The sequence below is a fragment of the Thalassophryne amazonica genome, chromosome 1 (assembly GCF_902500255.1).
Source record: "Thalassophryne amazonica chromosome 1, fThaAma1.1, whole genome shotgun sequence".
Lineage (NCBI taxonomy): Eukaryota > Metazoa > Chordata > Actinopteri > Batrachoidiformes > Batrachoididae > Thalassophryne > Thalassophryne amazonica.
This window is the reverse complement of record NC_047103.1, coordinates 88,410,646-88,430,676: the sequence shown is the minus strand read 5'-3', so window position 1 is coordinate 88,430,676 and position 20,031 is coordinate 88,410,646. Positions and strand designations below refer to the sequence as shown.

Here is a 20,031-nt window from a genome sequence, read left to right as displayed (position 1 = left end):
CGCTGCGGTGGTTTGAATCATATTTGTCTAATAGATTACAATTTGTTCATGTAAATGGGGAATCTTCTTCACAGACTAAAGTTAATTATGGAGTTCCACAAGGTTCTGTGCTAGGACCAATTTTATTCACTTTATACATGCTTCCCTTAGGCAGTATTATTAGACGGTATTGCTTAAATTTTCATTGTTACGCAGATGATAGCCAGCTTTATCTATCCATGAAGCCAGAGGACACACACCAATTAGCTAAACTGCAGGATTGTCTTACAGACATAAAGACATGGATGACGTCTAATTTCCTGCTTTTAAACTCAGATAAAACTGAAGTTATTGTACTTGGCCCCACAAATCTTAGAAACATGGTGTCTAACCAGATCCTTACTCTGGATGGCATTACCCTGACCTCTAGTAATACTGTGAGAAATCTTGGAGTCATTTTTGATCAGGATATGTCATTCAAAGCGCATATTAAACAAATATGTAGGACTGCTTTTTTGCATTTACGCAATATCTCTAAAATCAGAAAGGTCTTGTCTCAGAGTGATGCTGAAAAACTAATTCATGCATTTATTTCCTCTAGGCTGGACTATTGTAATTCATTATTATCAGGTTGTCCTAAAAGTTCCCTAAAAAGCCTTCAGTTAATTGAAAATGCTGCAGCTAGAGTACTGACGGGGACTAGAAGGAGAGAGCATATCTCACCCATATTGGCCTCTCTTCATTGGCTTCCTGTTAATTCTAGAACAGAATTTAAAATTCTTCTTCTTACTTATAAGGTTTTGAATAATCAGGTCCCATCTTATCTTAGGGACCTCGTAGTACCATATCACCCCAATAGAGCGCTTCGCTCTCAGACTGCAGGCTTACTTGTAGTTCCTAGGGTTTGTAAGAGTAGAATGGGAGGCAGAGCCTTCAGCTTTCAGGCTCCTCTCCTGTGGAACCAGCTCCCAATTCAGATCAGGCAGACAGACACCCTCTCTACTTTTAAGATTAGGCTTAAAACTTTCCTTTTTGCTAAAGCTTATAGTTAGGACTGGATCAGGTGACCCTGAACCATCCCTTAGTTATGCTGCTATAGACGTAGACTGCTGGGGGGTTCCCATGATGCACTGTTTCTTTCTCTTTTTGCTCTGTATGCACCACTCTGCATTTAATCATTAGTGATCGATCTCTGCTCCCCTCCACAGCATGTCTTTTTCCTGGTTCTCTCCCTCAGCCCCAACCAGTCCCAGCAGAAGACTGCCCCTCCCTGAGCCTGGTTCTGCTGGAGGTTTCTTCCTGTTAAAAGGGAGTTTTTCCTTCCCACTGTAGCCAAGTGCTTGCTCACAGGGGGTCGTTTTGACCGTTGGGGTTTTACATAATTATTGTATGGCCTTGCCTTACAATATAAAGCGCCTTGGGGCAACTGTTTGTTGTGATTTGGCGCTATATAAAAAAATTGATTGATTGATTGATTGATTGATTGAAATATGACTTTTGTTTTTCACACTCCTGATCCCTCCCACAGAAAAAGCTGGTCAAAACATCACATGACGAAACCACAAGGGTAGGTCTGCGTATGCTGACCAAGCTGATTAAATTATCTGATTAATTTTTTGTTTGTTTTTTTTTTGTTGTTGTTGTGTTTTTGCTATTGTTTGAGTTGAGCTTGTCCTCAAAAGCATTTTCACTTCATGGATTATGTACACAATATCTGCATACCTTCTCAGAAGGTTTGAAGAGTACTCAAGACCATTTTAACTGCAATAATATACTGAACAAGTACAGAGTGTTTCAGAAACATTTATATTTCATAAACTAATAACTTGACCAATCTTTGTTTCAATGATCTCAACTTTCAACAGCATGTGTAGAAACAACTCAAAATTCTATGTTTAATGTTTTTTCTTTTCAGGTATTTTTTTTCTTTTTTTTCCTATTGTATTTTGTTGTCCTCAGTGGACCTGGTAGGCTTTATTTTATTTTACTTTGAGAGTCTGTCTTGATATGCGGGAGTCTGTTCTGTAACAGAGCAGCACGCACAGTGTCACGCACAGTGTCACACACCGGGCACGTGTACCACTCCTCTGTTTTTCAGCCTGTCTGATCACAATTTTTCACAACTATATTGATGACAACACTTATAAGCATGCACAAAGCTGAACCTCTAGCAGACTGTTTTTAACAGGCTGCGTTAAAGATGAATGTGCACGCGCAATATGTTTTCTCACATTGGAAAGTGGCTGCTGCTTTTACGGTAGCTGCATCAAAATGAACAGTTATCACTTAAAAATGAGTCATAATAAAACAACATCACACTTACGTATATAAACTTTGCAATCAATCTGTGGCTCCGTTCTTAATGTTACCAGCTACATTCTATTCAAGCACCCGCCGGGATGTTTTCCTCAAAGGTATGTAAACGCTGTTGGAAATTAAATGGTAAATGGACTGCATTTATATAGCGCTCTTCCATCTGCATCAGATGCTCACAGCGCTTTACACATCAATACCTCACATTCACCCCGATGTGAGGCTGCTGCCATGTAAGGCACCCACTACACACTGGGAGCAACTACGGGGATTGAGGACCTTGCCCAAGGGCCCATAGTGACTTTTCGGTCAGGCTGGGATTTGAACCAAGGATCCTCTGGTCTCAAGTCCAACGTTTAACCACTAGATCATCACCTCCCCTAAACACGTGAAAACACTTGGAAATGTTATGGTTTTGGTGCGACATCTCCTTTAATACATAGAAGACCGGAAATAATGTAAGTCACTATCCTGCAGACAAAACAAAAATGCAGAGATCATCCTCTGATCATCAGGCTTTGTGTAACGCTTGCGTTTTGTCATGGTTTGCGTCGTATGGATGTAAAAAAGATAAAATACAGAGCTGAAGTTGTCTTTATGAAATTTACCCACAAAAAATGGGTTTGCGCGCAGTCAGATTCTCACCAAGTCTCGAGCTAAAACATCATGAGATGACGCTGCAGTGCCATTATTCCATTATCTGGGGAGAACCCTGTGGCTTTATATGATTGAATAAATGGAGAATGGAAGCACATTTTGACAGAAATCCATTTACAGATGGAGGTTTTGCAGTCTTGAGGTCATTACAGGCAAGGGTGAAAGTCACAAAAGGCTCATTTTTTAAGGTTATATTCTGTACACGTATAAATAGAGAAAAGACAGTGGTTGATATGATTTAAATGTCACATTCTGGCTCCTTATTGGCCCTGTAAGTATGACTGTTTAATTAAAAACCACAATGCTGCCAACATGACTACAAGAGTGTGTTCTAACCTGAGATCGCTCCGCTGGTCAGTCCAGGGATGCCCTGCACCTCAGACACATTGTTGTACAAAAAATATTCATTGCAGGAGGCATTGAGCTCAGGTCCATCACAAAAAAGCCTCCAAAGCTCTGTTGTGACAGTGGCATTGTCCTTAACCTCTGTCTTAATGCACTTATTGAAGTTGTGGTTCTTCAGAGTTCGATTTCCCAACATACAAACACTATGTAGAAGAAGAGAATATAATTTTTTTTTACTCTAAAAGATGTGTGGAATATCAAATGTCTACAGTATTGTACATGTTTTAAAAGGAAAAGTAAAATACTGTTGTAAAGTGAATTTTATAGGTGTTTAAAAAACAAAGCTCACAACACATATGCAGTTTGTAACTAAGCCCAGTCATCAACAACATGCACCTAAATGCATTTCTTCACCAAGCATCAGTTCAGGTCGAGTTCCATAGAGTGGCAGATGGTCCATGATTTTGGATTTAGCTGCATCAGAGATGTGCATGTTTTCTCCTGTGTCATTGATTGGATGTCAATTAGGAGTATTCCTTTAAAATAAATTAACTATTTCCATGAAACCTGGTCAAATGGTTGGGTCTGGAATACAACAGAAACTCTTACATTTGATGAAAATTTGGAGAAACAGGAAAAGCGTAGTTTTTGAGAAAAAAAAAGGAATTGGCAGATGGAGGTTTTTCTTTTTTCTTTGCATTCCTGGAGGTAGGCACTGGAATACTGTAAGTGCCTTTCTAGCTCTCTAAATTTAGTTTTATTTAAATAAAACTGTTCAGACAAGAGAACAATAAAATTACTGATGCAAGTTAAGTTGATTCCACTCCTATTTTCTCAGTAACAGTGGAGGAAATCAAAGAATTTTGTAAACTGGTCTCACGGAAAGTCTGGTGGATCAAAGATGGTCTTGATGACTCCAGCGTAGATGGCGAGGATGGAGAGAATGACACAGGCCAGGAAGACGAGTGCCAACTTATTGACATACTTCACACCTACAAAGACGACCACGGCCATCAGCGCGAGGCAGCACGTGCCATAAACACGCATGTTGTTCAGCAAGGCATCCACCTCATCCTCTTTGCGCTCCGCCACAAAGATAGCTGCCTTAGGCACAATGTAAGTCTGCATGCACAGGATTGGAAGAACAATCGAAAAATAATAATTTAAAAAATTAAAAGATAGCCATTTTTATGAGGTGTGAATAGTCTATACATTTTCCACTTTCACAGTAAATAGAAAATTTGTCAGTAAAATATGGGGTAAAATACAAAGAAGGTGAGGAAACTATTATGAATGGTGACTTGGAAATGTTTTTGGCAACATCACAGGTGCGGGTGAATAACAAGAACTACAGCAGTGCAGAAAGATAGTGTTATGATGACTGATCACAGCAGCACTCAAAGTCAGATTAAAGAGCAGAGAATCTTACAGTAATTTGAGAAATTTTGTCTGTGTATCTATTCTTGTACGCTTCCCAGGTCCTTTGGTCGATTTTTGCCAAGCTTGGCATGTGGATTGCAGTTGACCCCACTGACCTAAGATTTGTTTTGGCAGAGGTCAAGGTCTCCGTGTCGAAGGTCAAAATGTAAAAAAATAAAATTCTCACTCCAATTTGCATCAGACATGGCACACATATGCAGCTGGGTTCTGGATTTGCCCAGCTACTGTAGGTCAAATTTGCCAAGGTCAAGTTTACCTGTCTGTTTGTTGGCCAACTACTCCCAGGTTGTTTTGCTGATTTTAACAATCTTTGGGATGTCAGTTAAGGCCGAACCCAAAATTGCCCATATTTTATTCAACCTGGCAAATATCAAGGCACCAACTGACTTTGGACCAAATATGGCATAAATCAAGATGGATTCCAGAATTTCTCTGACAAGGTCAGACAGAGCTGAGTCATTTAGGTGAAGGTCAAACTCACTGCGGTCAAATGACAGATTACTGTCGTCTCTACAGTCTTCACGCCCACAGCTACTATTATACATAAAATAATCTGATACATAAACAGGGTTCACTTACCAGTAAAATCTCAATAGTACCCAGGATGTACATAGAGCCAGCAAATGTGGTGCCAAGGTAGAAACAGAGACCCACAGCACCACCAAATTCTGGACCAAGAGATCTGGAGATCATGTAGTAGGAACCTCCAGCTGGGAAGCAAACCACAGCCAGATAAACTTTAAAAGGAAACAAGTCAATCATGTTGACAAAGTCTATTTTACAGAAACTGACACACAGGACATGTTTATGTCTGCAATTCACAGACAATGTCTTCTGTCGCCACCTTAGCAAATGCCTCTTTTTGATTTGTTTACTGATATTTTGCCCTTTTGAATTAGACATTGAAAATCATCATATCTACAGTGAAATATACTGGCAAGAAAATATTTGGGCACATTATTTGTAATTCAGAAAATCCCATAAACTTCACAGTGGTTCATCACTTTGCAAATGACTGCAACTGCTGACTCACAACTGGTGTGTCATCAGTTTCTGCCCTGAGCAGACAATTAAATCTGAGTCGGCATTGAGCCAACCCTGATTACCAACACCAGAGTCTTGAGCAAGGCCCTGAATCCTCAGCACTTGCTCTGTGCCCAGCAGAGCAAAAGAGAAAGTGTTGTTGATAGGGTATTTCTCCTGGTTAAAATCAAACAGCAATATGTCAATTGGAGGTCGACCACATCAGCCTATGAACCACAAATACTGAGCAACATGCAGAGTTACAAAGAAGAAATTTCAAACCCTTACCAAAGGAAAATAAGTTCTGCAAGAGAAAAAAAAATACATCGCAATAGTTTCTCATTAAAATGTGTGTATGTGTGGTTATCAAAGCTTACCTGGCACAACTCCATTAGTAGCGATTGCACTCATTGATATGGCCGTCAGCATTGTCTGTTGAGAAAAAACAGTAAAGAACAAATACGTCCTGATTTAATCTTCACACCTAAACACCTCACATACTCATTTGACATGCAGCATCCATCAGTATCTTATAAAATATTATTTAGTGTAAATGCATACAATTGTTTATGGCTTTGTACCATTCAAATTTTGGATGGGTGAACTATAAGAAACCTTCTCAATAATTAACACAAAATCTTACAGTTGGTGAACATTTCTTTTTTTCGTTGAAATTTTTATAGATTTTCTGTTGCAACAGGATGCTGGAAGGTTACAGTAGCATAAAAAAGAGTTCTTAAAGGTTTATGTGCTAAAGCTAAAAGATTCATAATAGAAGCTTTTGCAAGAAATCAGCCTTTGTGGCAGAATATATTGAACAGTGCATCCAGATGAGAAAAGGACAGAGCAAAGAAAAGGACAAAAGTACAGAGGAATAGAGAAGGGCCGTGAAATTAGAACATTATAGGACAGGACAGAAAGAATGAGGGACAACAATGAGGCTTATAAATAAAGGGCAAAAAGAAGTAAAAGAAGGGGAGGACAGCAAGGACAATACCAGTAAAAGTTATTGTTGACTTTGATCGAGTTTAAAGTAACAGTCAAAAATAAATTAACCTAAAAGCTATTAGCAGACAATTTCATTTCCCATGACCAGTGAAACAATAAGGAGCATGGGCTTTCCCAAACATCTTAATAGTGTAGTAGCACCACTATGCATCTTTTTTTTACACTTTTCTGAGGTACTACTATGCTTTCTGACACTCCAGGCACAGTTTTAAATGTGACAGCAAAGTTTCTTCAAATGCTGTGCAATCTGCAGTTTTTGTTTCTTACAGGCAGTAAGTGAAATGTGTAAAGCTACTCCTGTTAACTTCACAAAATCATACAATCACATTGTATGATTTTTAAATAATTAAGCTGCATTTTATTGCATAACATAAGTATTTGATCACGTACCACCCAGCAAGAATTCTCACAGACGTGTTAGTTTTTCTTTAAGAAGCCCTCCTATTTTGCACTCTTTACCTGTATTAACTGCACCTGTTTGAACTTGTTACCTGTATAAAAGACACATGCTCACACACTCAATCACACTCCAAGCTATTCACCATGACCAAGACCAAAGAGCTGTCGAAGGACACCAGGGACAAAATTGTAGACCTGCACAAGGCTGGGATGGGCTACAAGCCAATAGGCAAGCAGCTTGGTGAGAAGGCAACATCTGTTGGTGTAATTATTAGAAAAAGGAAGAAACACAAGATGACTGTCAATATTCCTTGGTCTGGGGCTCCATGCAAGATCTCACCTCGTGGCGTAAGGATGATTCTGTGAAAGACCAAAACTACACGGGAGGACCTGGTCAATGACCTGAAGAGAGCTGGAACCACAGTCGCAAAGATTACATTAGTAACACACCGTCATGGTTTAAAATCCTGCAGGGCAGCAAGGTCCCCCTGCTCACACCAGCACATGTCCAGGCCCATTTGAAGTTTGCCAGTGACCATCTGGATGATCCAGAGGAGGCATGGGAGAAGGTCATGTGGTCAGATGAGACCAAAACAGAGCTTTTTAGTATCAACTCCACTCGCCGTGTTTGGAGGATGAGAACAACCCCAAGAACACCATTCCAACTATGATGCATAGGAGTGGAAACATCATTTTTGGGGGTGCATTTCTGCAAAGGGGACAGGACAACTGCACTGTACTGAAGGGAGGATCGATGGGGTCATTTATGGTGAGATTTTGGCAAACAACCTCCTTCCCTCAGTAAGAGCATTGAAGATGGGTCATGGCTGGGTCTTCCAGCATGACAATGACCCAAAACACACAGCCAGGGCAACTGAGGAGTGGCTCCGTAAGAAGCATTTCAAGGTCCTGGAGTGGCCTGGCCAGTCTCCAGACCCGAACTCAATAGAAACTCGAAACCTGAACAATCTGGAGAAGATCTGTATGGAGGAGTGGACCAAAATCCCTGCTGCAGTGTGTGCAAACTTGGTCAAAAACTACAGGAAACGTCTGACCTCTGTAATTGCAAACAAAGGTTTCTGTACCAAATATTAATGTCTGTTTTTCTATTGTATCAAATACTTATTTCATGCACTAAAATGCAAATTAGTTATTTAAAAATCATACTATATGATTTTCTGATTTATTTTTTTACATTCTGTCTCTCACCTACAATAAAAAGTACAGACCTCTTTGTAGGTGGGAAAACTTGCAAAATCGACAGTGAATCAAATACTTATTTGACTCACTGTGTGTGTGTGTGTGTGTGTGTGTGTAAACGTGGACCTGTTTACTAGAGCACAGAACAAATTATTTATGGATCTGTGGGTGATGTGCAACCATCAGCACAAAGTTAGATGTGATCCAAACTGTGAAAATGAACATAAATCTGTTTCACTAAGCTCAGCTCTTCTCCTCTTATGCAACATCGTAGCTGGAATGAAGGGTCAAACCTCCAAACTCACTTCAGCAAGATTTCATTACATGAAATGGTGTTTGCCAGATTTTCAATCAAAGATAAATGCTTGGGACAAGAAATTTGGGCAGTGCATTACAGACACAGAGGCATTAAAAAGACTGACAAAACCATGGTTTTTATGTTATCTTTCCACCATTACCGCTTTGCACTGGGTCATGCTCAGAAAAATAACAAGCAAATATTTGTCTCCTCTAATGAGTCAGTCCTCCATAATCTTTTGTAAAAAACTAAGATTTGTAGGTGATAATTAGCACATGAAAGATTATGAACAGTTAAATGTTACAGGTCAAAATTCCCTGAATGCAATCATTATATGCAGCATTAGTTGGCCATCTACCTTGTACTTACCAGTAGCTTTATTTACTTTCTTTTTGCCTTTCATTGGCTCTTTTCATTTTTGTTATTGCTAAGATAATCTTGCCCACTCGAGGAATCTATTATAAAGCAAAAAGCACACGTTACTTTGCATTGGAGGGTTTTTTTTGTACTTTCCTTGATCATAATGAAATAACTCATTATCTAGTGGTGCATTGTTAAATATAGTCACTGTGTGGGTGTGCATGTCACTTTGCAGGTGGTGGGATTATGCATCAAGCTGCCAGCAACCATTAGAAAGTAGGGACGCATGGGTAACACAGCGTCACAGCAGCTAAATATAGGAAGGATCAGTGGCCACTGAGTCAACTTGCCAGTCAGTCCTTCCCGCTATCTATCCAATGTCTGAACCAGGCAGCTGTTAAAAGTTGTAACCAAATATACACAGAAGCACTCAAGCATTTGAAATAGATTAGCAATGTGTTAAAGTCTTAATCATACATGACAGAACTAGCTAAATAGATGAAGGTTGCTCTTGCATAACCTTTTACATCAACTTTCAAAAAAATTACATTTTAAATCCCTTGAAAAAGCCTATGCATTCTTTCAGTTTTGTCATTTCACACAATTTAACAAAAAATAATCTCATGCTGTAACATTTGATTAACTTTCTTTATTGCTAGTAAAATGCATATTGTAAAGCCATAAGGGTTAGTACTCACACATGAGCAGCACAAGCCAACAATAGCAAGGGACTCCAAGATGCCAGCAGTACCAACAATCCAGGTAAGGCGCAAAAACAGGATGACCCCCAGAATATTCTGGAGGCAAGGAAGGTAGACACCCATGAATGTTCCCATCTGAGGACTCTACAGAGAGGGCAGATGGGTAAAGATTACATGGGGTTAACCCACCACCCACCCCTCAAAAAAGAAAGGAAACAGGAACAACATTAAAGTGTGTGTGTGTGTGTGTCATATGGTCAAAATGACAGAAATGGTCACAACAGACAAAATGGGAAGTGATTAATAACAATATTAATACTTTATTTTCTATAGCTTTACAAATTTCAGCTACAAAACTATACAAATATATACAATATTATTTAAAATTATATATATATATATATATATATATATATATATATATATATATATATACACACACACACAAGGTTGGGTAGGATTACTTTGAAAGAATACATGTGGATTACATGTATGTATGTACATACATTTGGATTACTTGTAATCTGATTACTTTTGGATGTGTATATATATATATATATATATATATATATATATATATATATTGAAATGTCTTGTAAATAAGTTCAGAGGTGTTATTGGGTTTGAAAAACAGTGTTTTCAGCTTTAGAAATGCTTACTTCTCACTAGCTTTTACATAATATGTGAGAAACACGTCTCGGTCGCACATCCGGGCACTCTGTCCATCAGTTCTTAACAACATGCTTAGCAACGCGATTAAATAATCAGTAGCAAACAGTGTAAGTTGATTGGAGTTTTTTCAGTTTCACCAGTTTTTATTTTTTTAAATGCCTTGGCAATGCGAGGCAGTGGGTTGTACAAACAAAGTGAGAAAGAAAATTAAAATCCATCATGACACACCAAGAGGATTATGCATCACATCCATCAGTATCATGCGTTACTTTGGGGGAAAATAATCTGCAGCACGGCCCCTCCTGGGGCAGATCAGCAATTCACAATGCATACACGACATAAATGATATAAAATACAAAAATACCTGGTGTATCTATGACGTAGGAATCAATATCAGAATAATGAACATCTGGCCATTGTGTGAGATCATTTTTCCATCATCCAGCTTCGAGTTGGTACGGACGAGATGCCAGTCCTGCTGCTGCTAATTTGGTTTTATATCGCTCCCAGGTGATATTATCCAAACCCTCTGAATAGTTGAAGGCCACATTAAGGTCCCAGCAACAGAAATATAACTAAATTCAAACAAATAATTACTTAAATCTGGAATTCAAGAGCAAATACCACTCCCACATACACAATGTATCTCTATGGTAAAACACGTCGACAGCCGCACATTTTCACATCAGCGACTGATCTGACGCGGAAGTCAACTGGCAGTGACATGGCTGCGACCAAGTCATTAAAAATAAAAAACAAGCAGTTTTGGAAAGTCCAGAGACTGATGCCATTGTGCAGCTCTACTATTATTGGCTCTCACTCCCAAGAATGTTCCCTGTAAATTTGAAGCCTCTGGCAGCAATAGAACTCGACTTATGCTGAGCACAGACAAACAGACAGAAGGACGGAAAGTCTTCACAATACTCGATGGCCATATTTGATGGCCTCGGGTAAAAATGAACTTCTTACTTGATAGCCATTTTGAGTGTCACTGTTGTGTGGGCCGCCCGAAGAGGCGGTACTGCTGGCCTACGCCAGAGGGCACACTGCCTGAAGTGCGGGCTTCAGGCACAAGAGGGCGCCGGAGCAACCGGGAGTGGCAGCTGGCATTCATCACCAGCACCAGCTGTCACTCATCATCACCACAACCACATCTCCATAAAAGCCGGGCAGCATCTTCACCTCACTGCCGAGAAATCGTCTACCAATCAGGTAAACACTCAGCCATTGTTTTGTGCCGTACAACCATTCTGAACATTTGCAGGCATACCTGTTGACTGGTCAGCAGCTGGAAGCTGGGAGGAGACGACGCTCTTCGCTCCTCGGATAAGCAGTCTTTCAGGCGCTGCACATTATTGTACCTGTATGACTGTGCTTAAGAGGTGGAGGTGTTACCCACCCTTTCTGACTGTTTGCTGGGTGTTCACGCACCCACCATCACCTGTCTGTTCTTCCTGCCAGCAGTACCCGACAGCCGGAGGCAGTGGCCACCTGGGGACCCAGCGCTTGATGACTCCGGGGTGCTTCAGATCCGGTGGCAGTGGAAAGCGTGTGGGATCCGGCTCTTCTCTGGATGGGCGTCTTCTATCCTCGAGCCTGCCCACACGTCACCGTGAATTATTGACTGTTGATCTCAATTGTGTTGTCTGTTGCTCTGTTGTGCACATTCACAACATTAAATTGTTATATTTTGGCTTATTCCATTGTCCGTTCATTTGCGCCCCCTGTTGTGGGTCCGTGTACCTACACTTTCACAACAGGATTTCTCGGCCAGCCTCATGGATCCTGAGGGGCGTCAACCATCGAGTGAACCACCAATGGAAACACAGGGTGCACAGGCGTCGACAGGAGGCGTGTTAGGTGAACTGCAGCACATCTTAACCGCCTTCACTGCTCGGTTGAACTTGGTAACCGAGCAGAACGTTATACTTAACCGGAGGATGGAGGCTCTCACCACCCAGGTGGAAGCGCGCACTCAGGGCGCTGCTGCAGCACCTCCTCCTGCTGACCGAGCACTGACTACAGACATACCAGTGGTGATTCAAGGAACCCCCCCCCCGAAGCATACATAAGCCCTCCGGAACCGTACGGAGGTTGTGTCGAGACGTGCGCAGACTTCTTAATGCAGTGTTCACTCGTCTTTGCACAGCGTCCCGTTATGTACGCGTCAGATGCCAGCCGGGTGGCTTATGTTATTAATTTGCTTCGAGGAGAGGCACGCGCCTGGGCTAGGGCACTCTGGGAGCAAAATTCATGGCTCCTAATGACATATACTGGGTTTGTGAGGGAGTTTAAATAGGTGTTTGATCATCCCAATAGAGGCGAGACCGCTTCGACCGTGCTGCTGTCGATGAGACAGGGACGTCGGAGTGCAGCCGAGTATACAGTCGACTTCCGCATCGCGGCTGCAAGGTCCGGCTGGAATAACGTTGCACTCCGCACCGCCTTTGTAAACGGACTGTCTCCGGTCCTGAAGGAGCACCTGCTGGCTAAGGATGAGCCGTGGGATTTTGACTGGCTTGTCGACCTGGTCATATGGTTAGACAACCGGTTAGAAGAACACCGTCAGGAGCGGGGCGAAGGGGGTGGCCGGGCGCGAGCCGTTCCTCTTCCTTCCGGGTCCGAAAGGGTGCCGCCGTCCCCACGCTCCACAGTCGGAGAGCTACATGGGGCAACAGCTCCCCCTGCTGACGAAGCTATGGACACAAGCAGGGCTAAAGTAAAATCACATGACAGACAACGGAGGCTGGCTCGTGGAGAATGTTTTTTCTGTGGCTCGAATGAGCACATACAAAGAAACTGCCCCAAGCGGTTAAACTTCTACGCCCGCCCTTAGAGACTGGGTTAAGGGTGGGCCATAACATTCACGCGGGAAAAGCCCGTAGAACCGCACGCACCCCAGTGACAATCCTTAGTGGGGATCTTACCCTTCACGCTCCAGCACTGGTGGACACGGGGTCTGAAGGGAATCTGCTGGACAGCAGATGGGCCAGGGAGGTAGGGCTCCCTCTAGTGGCTCTACCGTCACCATTGAAGGTACGGGCACTAGATGGCACCCTTCTCCCATTAATCACACACCAGACACCACCCGTGACTTTGGTGGTGTCTGGGAATCACAGGGAGGAGATTGTGTTCTATGTAACACCTTCTACCTCCCGAGTGATTTTGGGATTTCCATGGATGATTAAGCACAATCCCCGGATTGATTGGCTGTCTGGGGTAGTGACGCAGTGGAGCAACACCTGCCACCGGGAATGTTTAGGATCCTCGGTTCCACCCGGTGTGACAGCTAACGAGGAGGTTAAAGTCCCCCCAATCTATCGGCGGTGCCGGAGGAGTACCATGATCTTGCTGACGTCTTCAGCAAAGATCTGGCACTCACTCTTCCTCCGCACCGTCCGTATGATTGTGCCATTGATTTGATCCCGGGCGCTGAGTACCGGTCCAGCAGGTTGTACAATCTCTCTCGTTCTGAGTGCGAATCAATGGAGACCTACATCCGGGACTCCTTAGCTGCCGGGTTGATCTGGAACTCCACCTCCCCGATGGGTGCAGCTTTCTTTTTCGTGGGCAAAAAGGACGGCGGACTCCATCCATGCATTGATTACAGAGGGCTGAACGAGATCACGGTTCGCAACCGATACCCGTTACCTCTGTTAGATTCAGTGTTCACGCCCTTGCATGGAGCCCAAATCTTCACCAAACTAGATCTTCTAGAAGTCCCCTTCACCTGGTCGGATCGGTGCGAAGTCGCGTTTAAGGAGTTGAAACGTCGGTTCTCGACTGCACCCGTTCTGGTGCAGCCCGATCCCAATCGCCAGTTTGTAGTCGAAGTGGATGCCTCTGACTCAAGGATAAGAGTTGTGCTGTCCCAGAGCGGAGAGTCCGATAAGGTTCTCCATCCTTGTGCCTATTTTTCCTGTAGGTTGACCCCGGCAGAGCGGAACTATGACGTTGGCAATCGGGAACTCCTAGCGGTGAAAGAGGCTCTTGAGGAGTGGAGACACCTGTTGGAGGGAGCGACGGTGCCCTTCACGGTTTTCACGGACCATCGGAACCTGGAGTACATCCGGACCGCCAAGCGTCTGAACCCCAGGCAAGCCCGCTGGTCACTGTTCTTCGGGCGTTTTGACTTCCGGATCACCTACCGCCCCGGGACCAAAAACCAGCGTTCTGATGCCCTGTCCCGGGTCCACGAAGAGGAGGTCAAGATTGAGCTGTCAGATCCACCGGAATCCATCATCTCCAAGTCCACTATCGTGGCCGCCCTCACCTGGGACATGGAGAAGACCGTCCGGGAGGCCCTGGCACGGAACCCGGACCCGGGGACCGGCCCAAAGAACAGACTTTACGTCCCACCAGAGGCCAGAACTGCAGTCCTGGACTTCTGTCACGGGTCCAAGCTCTCCTGTCACCCAGGGGTGCGAAGAACCGTGGCAGTGGTCTGGCAACGCTTCTGGTGGGCGTCTATGGAAGCCGACATCCGGGAGTACGTCCAGGCCTGCACTACCTGCGCCAGGGGAAAGGTTGACCACCAACGGGCACAGGGACTCCTCCAGCTGTTACCTGTGCCTCACCACCCCTGGGACAGCGGGAGGCCCGTGACGAAGTCCAGGCCGATGTGGGACCACCATCTTCACGATAGTGGACCGGTTCTCCAAGGCGGCCCACTTCGTGGCCCTCCCGAAGCTCCCGATGGCCCAGGAGACCGCAGACCTCCTGGTCCACCACGTCGTGCGTCTGCATGGGATTCCATCCGACGTCGTCTCTGACTGTGGTCCCCAGTTCTCCTCGCAAGTCTGGAGGAGTTTCTGTAGGGAACTGGGGGCCACCGTGAGCCTCTCGTCTGGGTACCATCCCCAAACGAACGGACAGGCAGAGTGGGCCAACCAGGAATTGGAGCAGGCCCTTCGCTGCATGACCTCAGCGCACCCGACGGCCTGGAGCAACCATCTGGCCTGGATCGAGTACGCACACAAAAGCCAAGTTTCATCTGCCACCGGCCTCTCCCCGTTTGAAGTATGTTTGGGGTACCAGCCCCCATTGTTTCCGCTTGTGGAGGGAGAGGTCGGGGTGCCCTCGGTCCAGGCCCATCTGAGGAGGTGCCGTCGGGTGTGGTGCTCTGCCCGCTCTGCCCTGCTCAAGGCCCGGACGAGGGCCAAGGCCCATGCAGACCGCCGGCAATCCCCGGCCCCTGCATACCAGCCCGGGCAGGAGGTATGGTTGTCAATGAAGGACATTCCTTTACAGGTGGAGTCTCAAAAACTAAAAGACCGGTACATCGGCCCCTTCTCCATCCTCAAGGTCCTCAGCCCGGCTGCAGTGAAGCTGAAGCAGCCAGCTTCACTGCGAATTCAGCCAGTTTTCCACGTCTCCCGGATCAAGCCGTACCACACCTCTTCCCTCTGCACTCCCGGACCGGCGCCGCCTCCTGTCCGGATCATCGATGGGGAGCCGGCCTGGACAGTGCGCAGGCTCCTGGACGTCCGTCGACGGGGCCGCGGTTTCCAGTATCTGGTGGACTGGGAGGGTTATGGACCCGAAGAGCGCTCCTGGGTGAAGAGGAGCTTCATCCTGGACCCGACCCTCCTGGCCGATTTTTACCGCCAGCATCCGGACAAACCTGGTCGGGCGCCAGGAGGCGCCCGTTGAGGGGGGGGGTCCTATTGTGTGGGCCGCCTGAAGAGGAGGTACTGCTGGCCTACGCCAGAGGGCGCCCTGCCTGAAGTGCAGGCTTCAGGCACGAGGGCGCCGGAGCAACCGGGAGTGGCAGCTGGCATTCATCACCAGCACCAGCTGTCACTCATCATCACCACAACCACATCTCCATAAAAGCCGGGCAGCATCTTCACCTCACTGCCGAGAAATCATCTACTAATCAGGTAAACACTCAGCCATTGTTTTGTGCCGTACAACCATTCTGAACATTTGCAGGCGTACCTGCTGACTGGTGAGCAGCTGGAAGCTGGGAGGAGATGACGCTCTTCGCTCCTCGGATAAGTAGTCTTTCAGGCGCTGCACGTTATTGTTCCTGTGTGACTGTGCTTAAGAGGTGGAGGTGTTACCCACCCTTTCTGACTGTTTGCTGGGTGTTCACGCACCCACCATCACCTGTCTGTTCTTCCTGCCAGCAGTACCCGATCTGACAGCCCGAGGCAGTGGCCACCTGGGGACCCAGCGCTTGGTGACTCCGGGGTGCTTCAGATCCGGTGGCAGTGGAAAGCGTGTGGGATCCGGCTCTTCTCTGGACGGGCGTCTTCTATCCTCGAGCCTGCCCACACGTCACCGTGAATTATTGACTGCTGATCTCAATTGTGTTGTCTGTTGCTCTGTTGTGCACATTCACAACATTAAATTGTTATATTTTGGCTTATTCCATTGTCCGTTCATTTGCGCCCCCTGTTGTGGGTCCGTGTACCTACACTTTCACAACAGTCACAACCAATAGCAGCCCCCCTTCAAAATTTATTCATTATGTAACTTCCTGTGGACTCAAGCAATAACTGAAAATTGGTGCAGAGGATGAGAAAATACGTCTTGGAGAAATTTATTTTTACTAATATTTTCCCTTCTTTTACTAATGAATGCCAAATAACACGTTTATTCACGGTAACTGTTGTACAACATGTACTGAATTTTACTCTTAAATGTGAAAAAAACATCTATTGACACAGGATTCAATTAAAATCACATGAAGGATTTTTATAAATGTATCCTTCTCATTTTGACAGCTTTTACTTTGTTCATTAAAATGCTTCATGCCACATCCTAAAGGGCCTTTCACACTGAGCACCCAAACATGGTGCGGATCGCTCTAAAACCCATTATTTTCAATGAGAAGTGTCGCGCAAACGCTGTGTCGTAGCGCTAGGCGCAATAACCGATCTTACACAATGCTCCTACGCACTGCCGCTTGACGTCAAACTCACCACGGTCAAAGTTCAACTCAGTCCAACTTTCACCATTGCGCGCTGTGATGTAGCTTCAAACAGAAACGAGGTATCAGGCCCAAATATGGAAGACAACAGACTGCAGAAATGTGTATCAGAGGGACATCAGAAGTGCTAATTTATACACAATAGTTTTTCAAATAATATCCTTACACATGTTTTTTTTAAAGAACATGTCGCACCAAAATCATAACAATTAAGGTTTAGGCTGTTAATGACCATCCCATGATACACCGGGATTACACAGCTCTCTTTTTTACCTTGACGGTTTTCTTCTTTGTCCCTTCATCATCGTCAGCCTCCTCATGCTCCTGAGCACCCTGGGTAAGATTTGTGTAATTGGCCACTTTACTGAGGAGGGATGACACCATTGGGTTGCTGTCCATCTCCTCCTGCAACACAGAAAATATTTATCAACTGAACAGCATAAATTATTTATCAGTTTATTCAGGAACAATATTTTACACTTTTCTGCTGTTGTTTCTTGTGATTTTGTTCATACATTTTCTAAAAGTAAAGCAAGCAAACATTTCCTTGTGTGGCACATTATCAATGTTAACTATCAACTTGTACTGCACCAAACACAACACGATTCACCTAAATAACTTTCGCTTGTGATAAAAACTATACCTCTGTGGAATCCTCATGACAGACAAATACTGCTGCATATTTCTCAACATATCTGAGGCATTTTTAAATGTTGAACCTTGAGTAATCCTTCATTGAATACCTGGCTGCAGCTACCACCCTGGGAAGGTTATCATTCATTTTTGGTGTGGGCATAGCATATTGAACATGGATTGTAAATGTCGTTTTCCCACCATATGTTGAGGGGTATACAATTAAAATTCAAAGAAGTACAATTACACAAAATTTCCTTAAGCAATGGTCTGGAACATCATAATGTCTAGCATACATTATGATTCAGTGCGACATATTTTGAAGTAGTTGTAACAATGTCTGTATGCAGTTAATGACTGATTGTCAAACAAAATAAACACAGTACAGTTTAATAAGATTTCAATGTTTATCATTTATGTGAACAACGAACTGGAGGGTACTACTACTACTACTACTACTACTACTACTAATAATAATAATGGCAATAAATAAATGTTCTTTTCTCAAATTCTTAGGCCAGGCTGTGTTCAGCAGGGGAGGAGAGCAGCTAAACTCGACTGAGGATATCTTCAGGTGGTGGAAAGAACACTTTGAGGATCTCCTCAACCCTAATGACATGCCCTCCATTGAGGAGGCAGGGACAGAAGACTCAGGTGGATCCGTTACCATCATGAAGATAGTTAAAACAACTCCTCTGTGGCAAGTTTCCAGGATTCACCAAGATTCATCTTAAGATGCTGAAGTCTCTGGATGTTGTTGGGCTATCATGGCTGACAATAAATGTTGCATAAAAGTTGTAGACAGTACCTCCGGAATGGCAAACTGGGGTGGTGGTCCACATCTTTAAAAAAGGGGACCGAAAAGTGTTTTTCAATTATAGAGGAATCACACTTTTCTCACACACTTCTATGCCAGGATAATAGAGAGGAGACTTCGACCGTTAGTTGAACCTCAGATTCAGAAGGAGCATCATGAGTTCCATCCTGATCATGGAACAGTGGACCAGCTCATGACCTTTGCAAAGATATTAGAAGGGTCTTGGGAGTACATTGTTTTGTGGACTTAGAAAAGGCATCCATTGGGTCCCTTGAAGTGTCCTGTGGGGGTTGCTGAGAGAGTATGGGGCTTGAGAACTACTGCAATGTGCAATCCGGTCTCTATATATCAAAATTAGGACCTGTGTCTGCATTCTCTGCATTACATTGGACCTGGTCCTGGTGGGTGTTGGACTAAGTCAGGGTTTCCCCTTTTCACCAATCCCATTCTTGATATTCATGGACCAGATTTCAAGGCGCAGTCAGGGGCTGGAGGTTGTCCAGTGTGATGACATCAGAGCTGCATCTCTCCTATTTGCAAATTATATGGTTCTGTTGGCTTTTACAGATGCTGTACTGGGCCGTCATGGTGAAGGAGGAGCTGAGCTAGAAGGCGAGACTCAATTTTTCAGTCGATTTAGGCTCCGATCTTCAAGCATGGTCATGAACTTTGGATAATGACCAAAATAATATAGTTGCCTATACAACCCCTGGCAAAAATTATGGAATCACCGGCCTCGGAAGATGTTCATTCAGTTGTAGTTTTCTCTGGGCCCCTCCCCAATCAGACCGGGAGTGACATGTTTAGCCGCATGTTCTCCTTGAATTGCTGGCTGTCTGAGTGGTGTCCAAAAAATGAGGTGGGCTTCATAGATAATTGGCAAAGCTTCTGGGGAAAACCTGGTCTTGTTAGGAGAGACGGCATCCATCCCACTTTGGATGGAGCAGCTCTCATTTCTAGAAATCTGGCTAATTTTCTTAAATCCTCCAAACCGTGACTATCCAGGGTTGGGACCAGGAAGCAGAGTTGTAGTCTTACACACCTCTCTGCAGCTTCTCTCCCCTCTGCCATCCCCTCATTACCCCATCCCCGTAGAGACGGTGCCTGCTCCCAGACTACCAATAACCAGCAAAAATCTATTTAAGCATAAAAATTCAAAAAGAAAAAATAATATAGCACCTTCTACTGCACCACAGACTAAAACAGTTAAATGTGGTCTATTAAACATTAGGTCTCTCTCTTCTAAGTC

General features: G+C 44.3%; 1 protein-coding gene and 1 long non-coding RNA gene across 7 annotated transcripts in view; one reads left to right on the top strand and one right to left on the bottom strand.

The window, feature by feature from the left end:
* slc12a7b (solute carrier family 12 member 7b) overlaps positions 1–20,031 on the bottom strand; it is a 254,202-nt gene that overhangs the window by 56,247 nt on the left and 177,924 nt on the right. For all 6 annotated transcript variants that reach the window (XM_034172266.1, XM_034172272.1, XM_034172288.1 and 3 more), the window contains 6 exons: positions 17,606–17,737; positions 9,721–9,867; positions 6,135–6,189; positions 5,314–5,444; positions 4,175–4,416; positions 3,286–3,497 (listed from right to left, as the gene is read on the bottom strand). In XM_034172266.1, the coding sequence (XP_034028157.1) occupies positions 3,286–3,497; positions 4,175–4,416; positions 5,314–5,444; positions 6,135–6,189; positions 9,721–9,867; positions 17,606–17,737 (919 nt within the window). The remainder of the gene's footprint in view (positions 1–3,285; positions 3,498–4,174; positions 4,417–5,313; positions 5,445–6,134; positions 6,190–9,720; positions 9,868–17,605; positions 17,738–20,031) is intronic.
* LOC117512295 lies at positions 1,968–19,435 on the top strand. Its single transcript, XR_004561267.1, has 3 exons — positions 1,968–1,978; positions 7,981–7,984; positions 19,350–19,435. It is a non-coding gene; the product is annotated as an uncharacterized LOC117512295 (long non-coding RNA).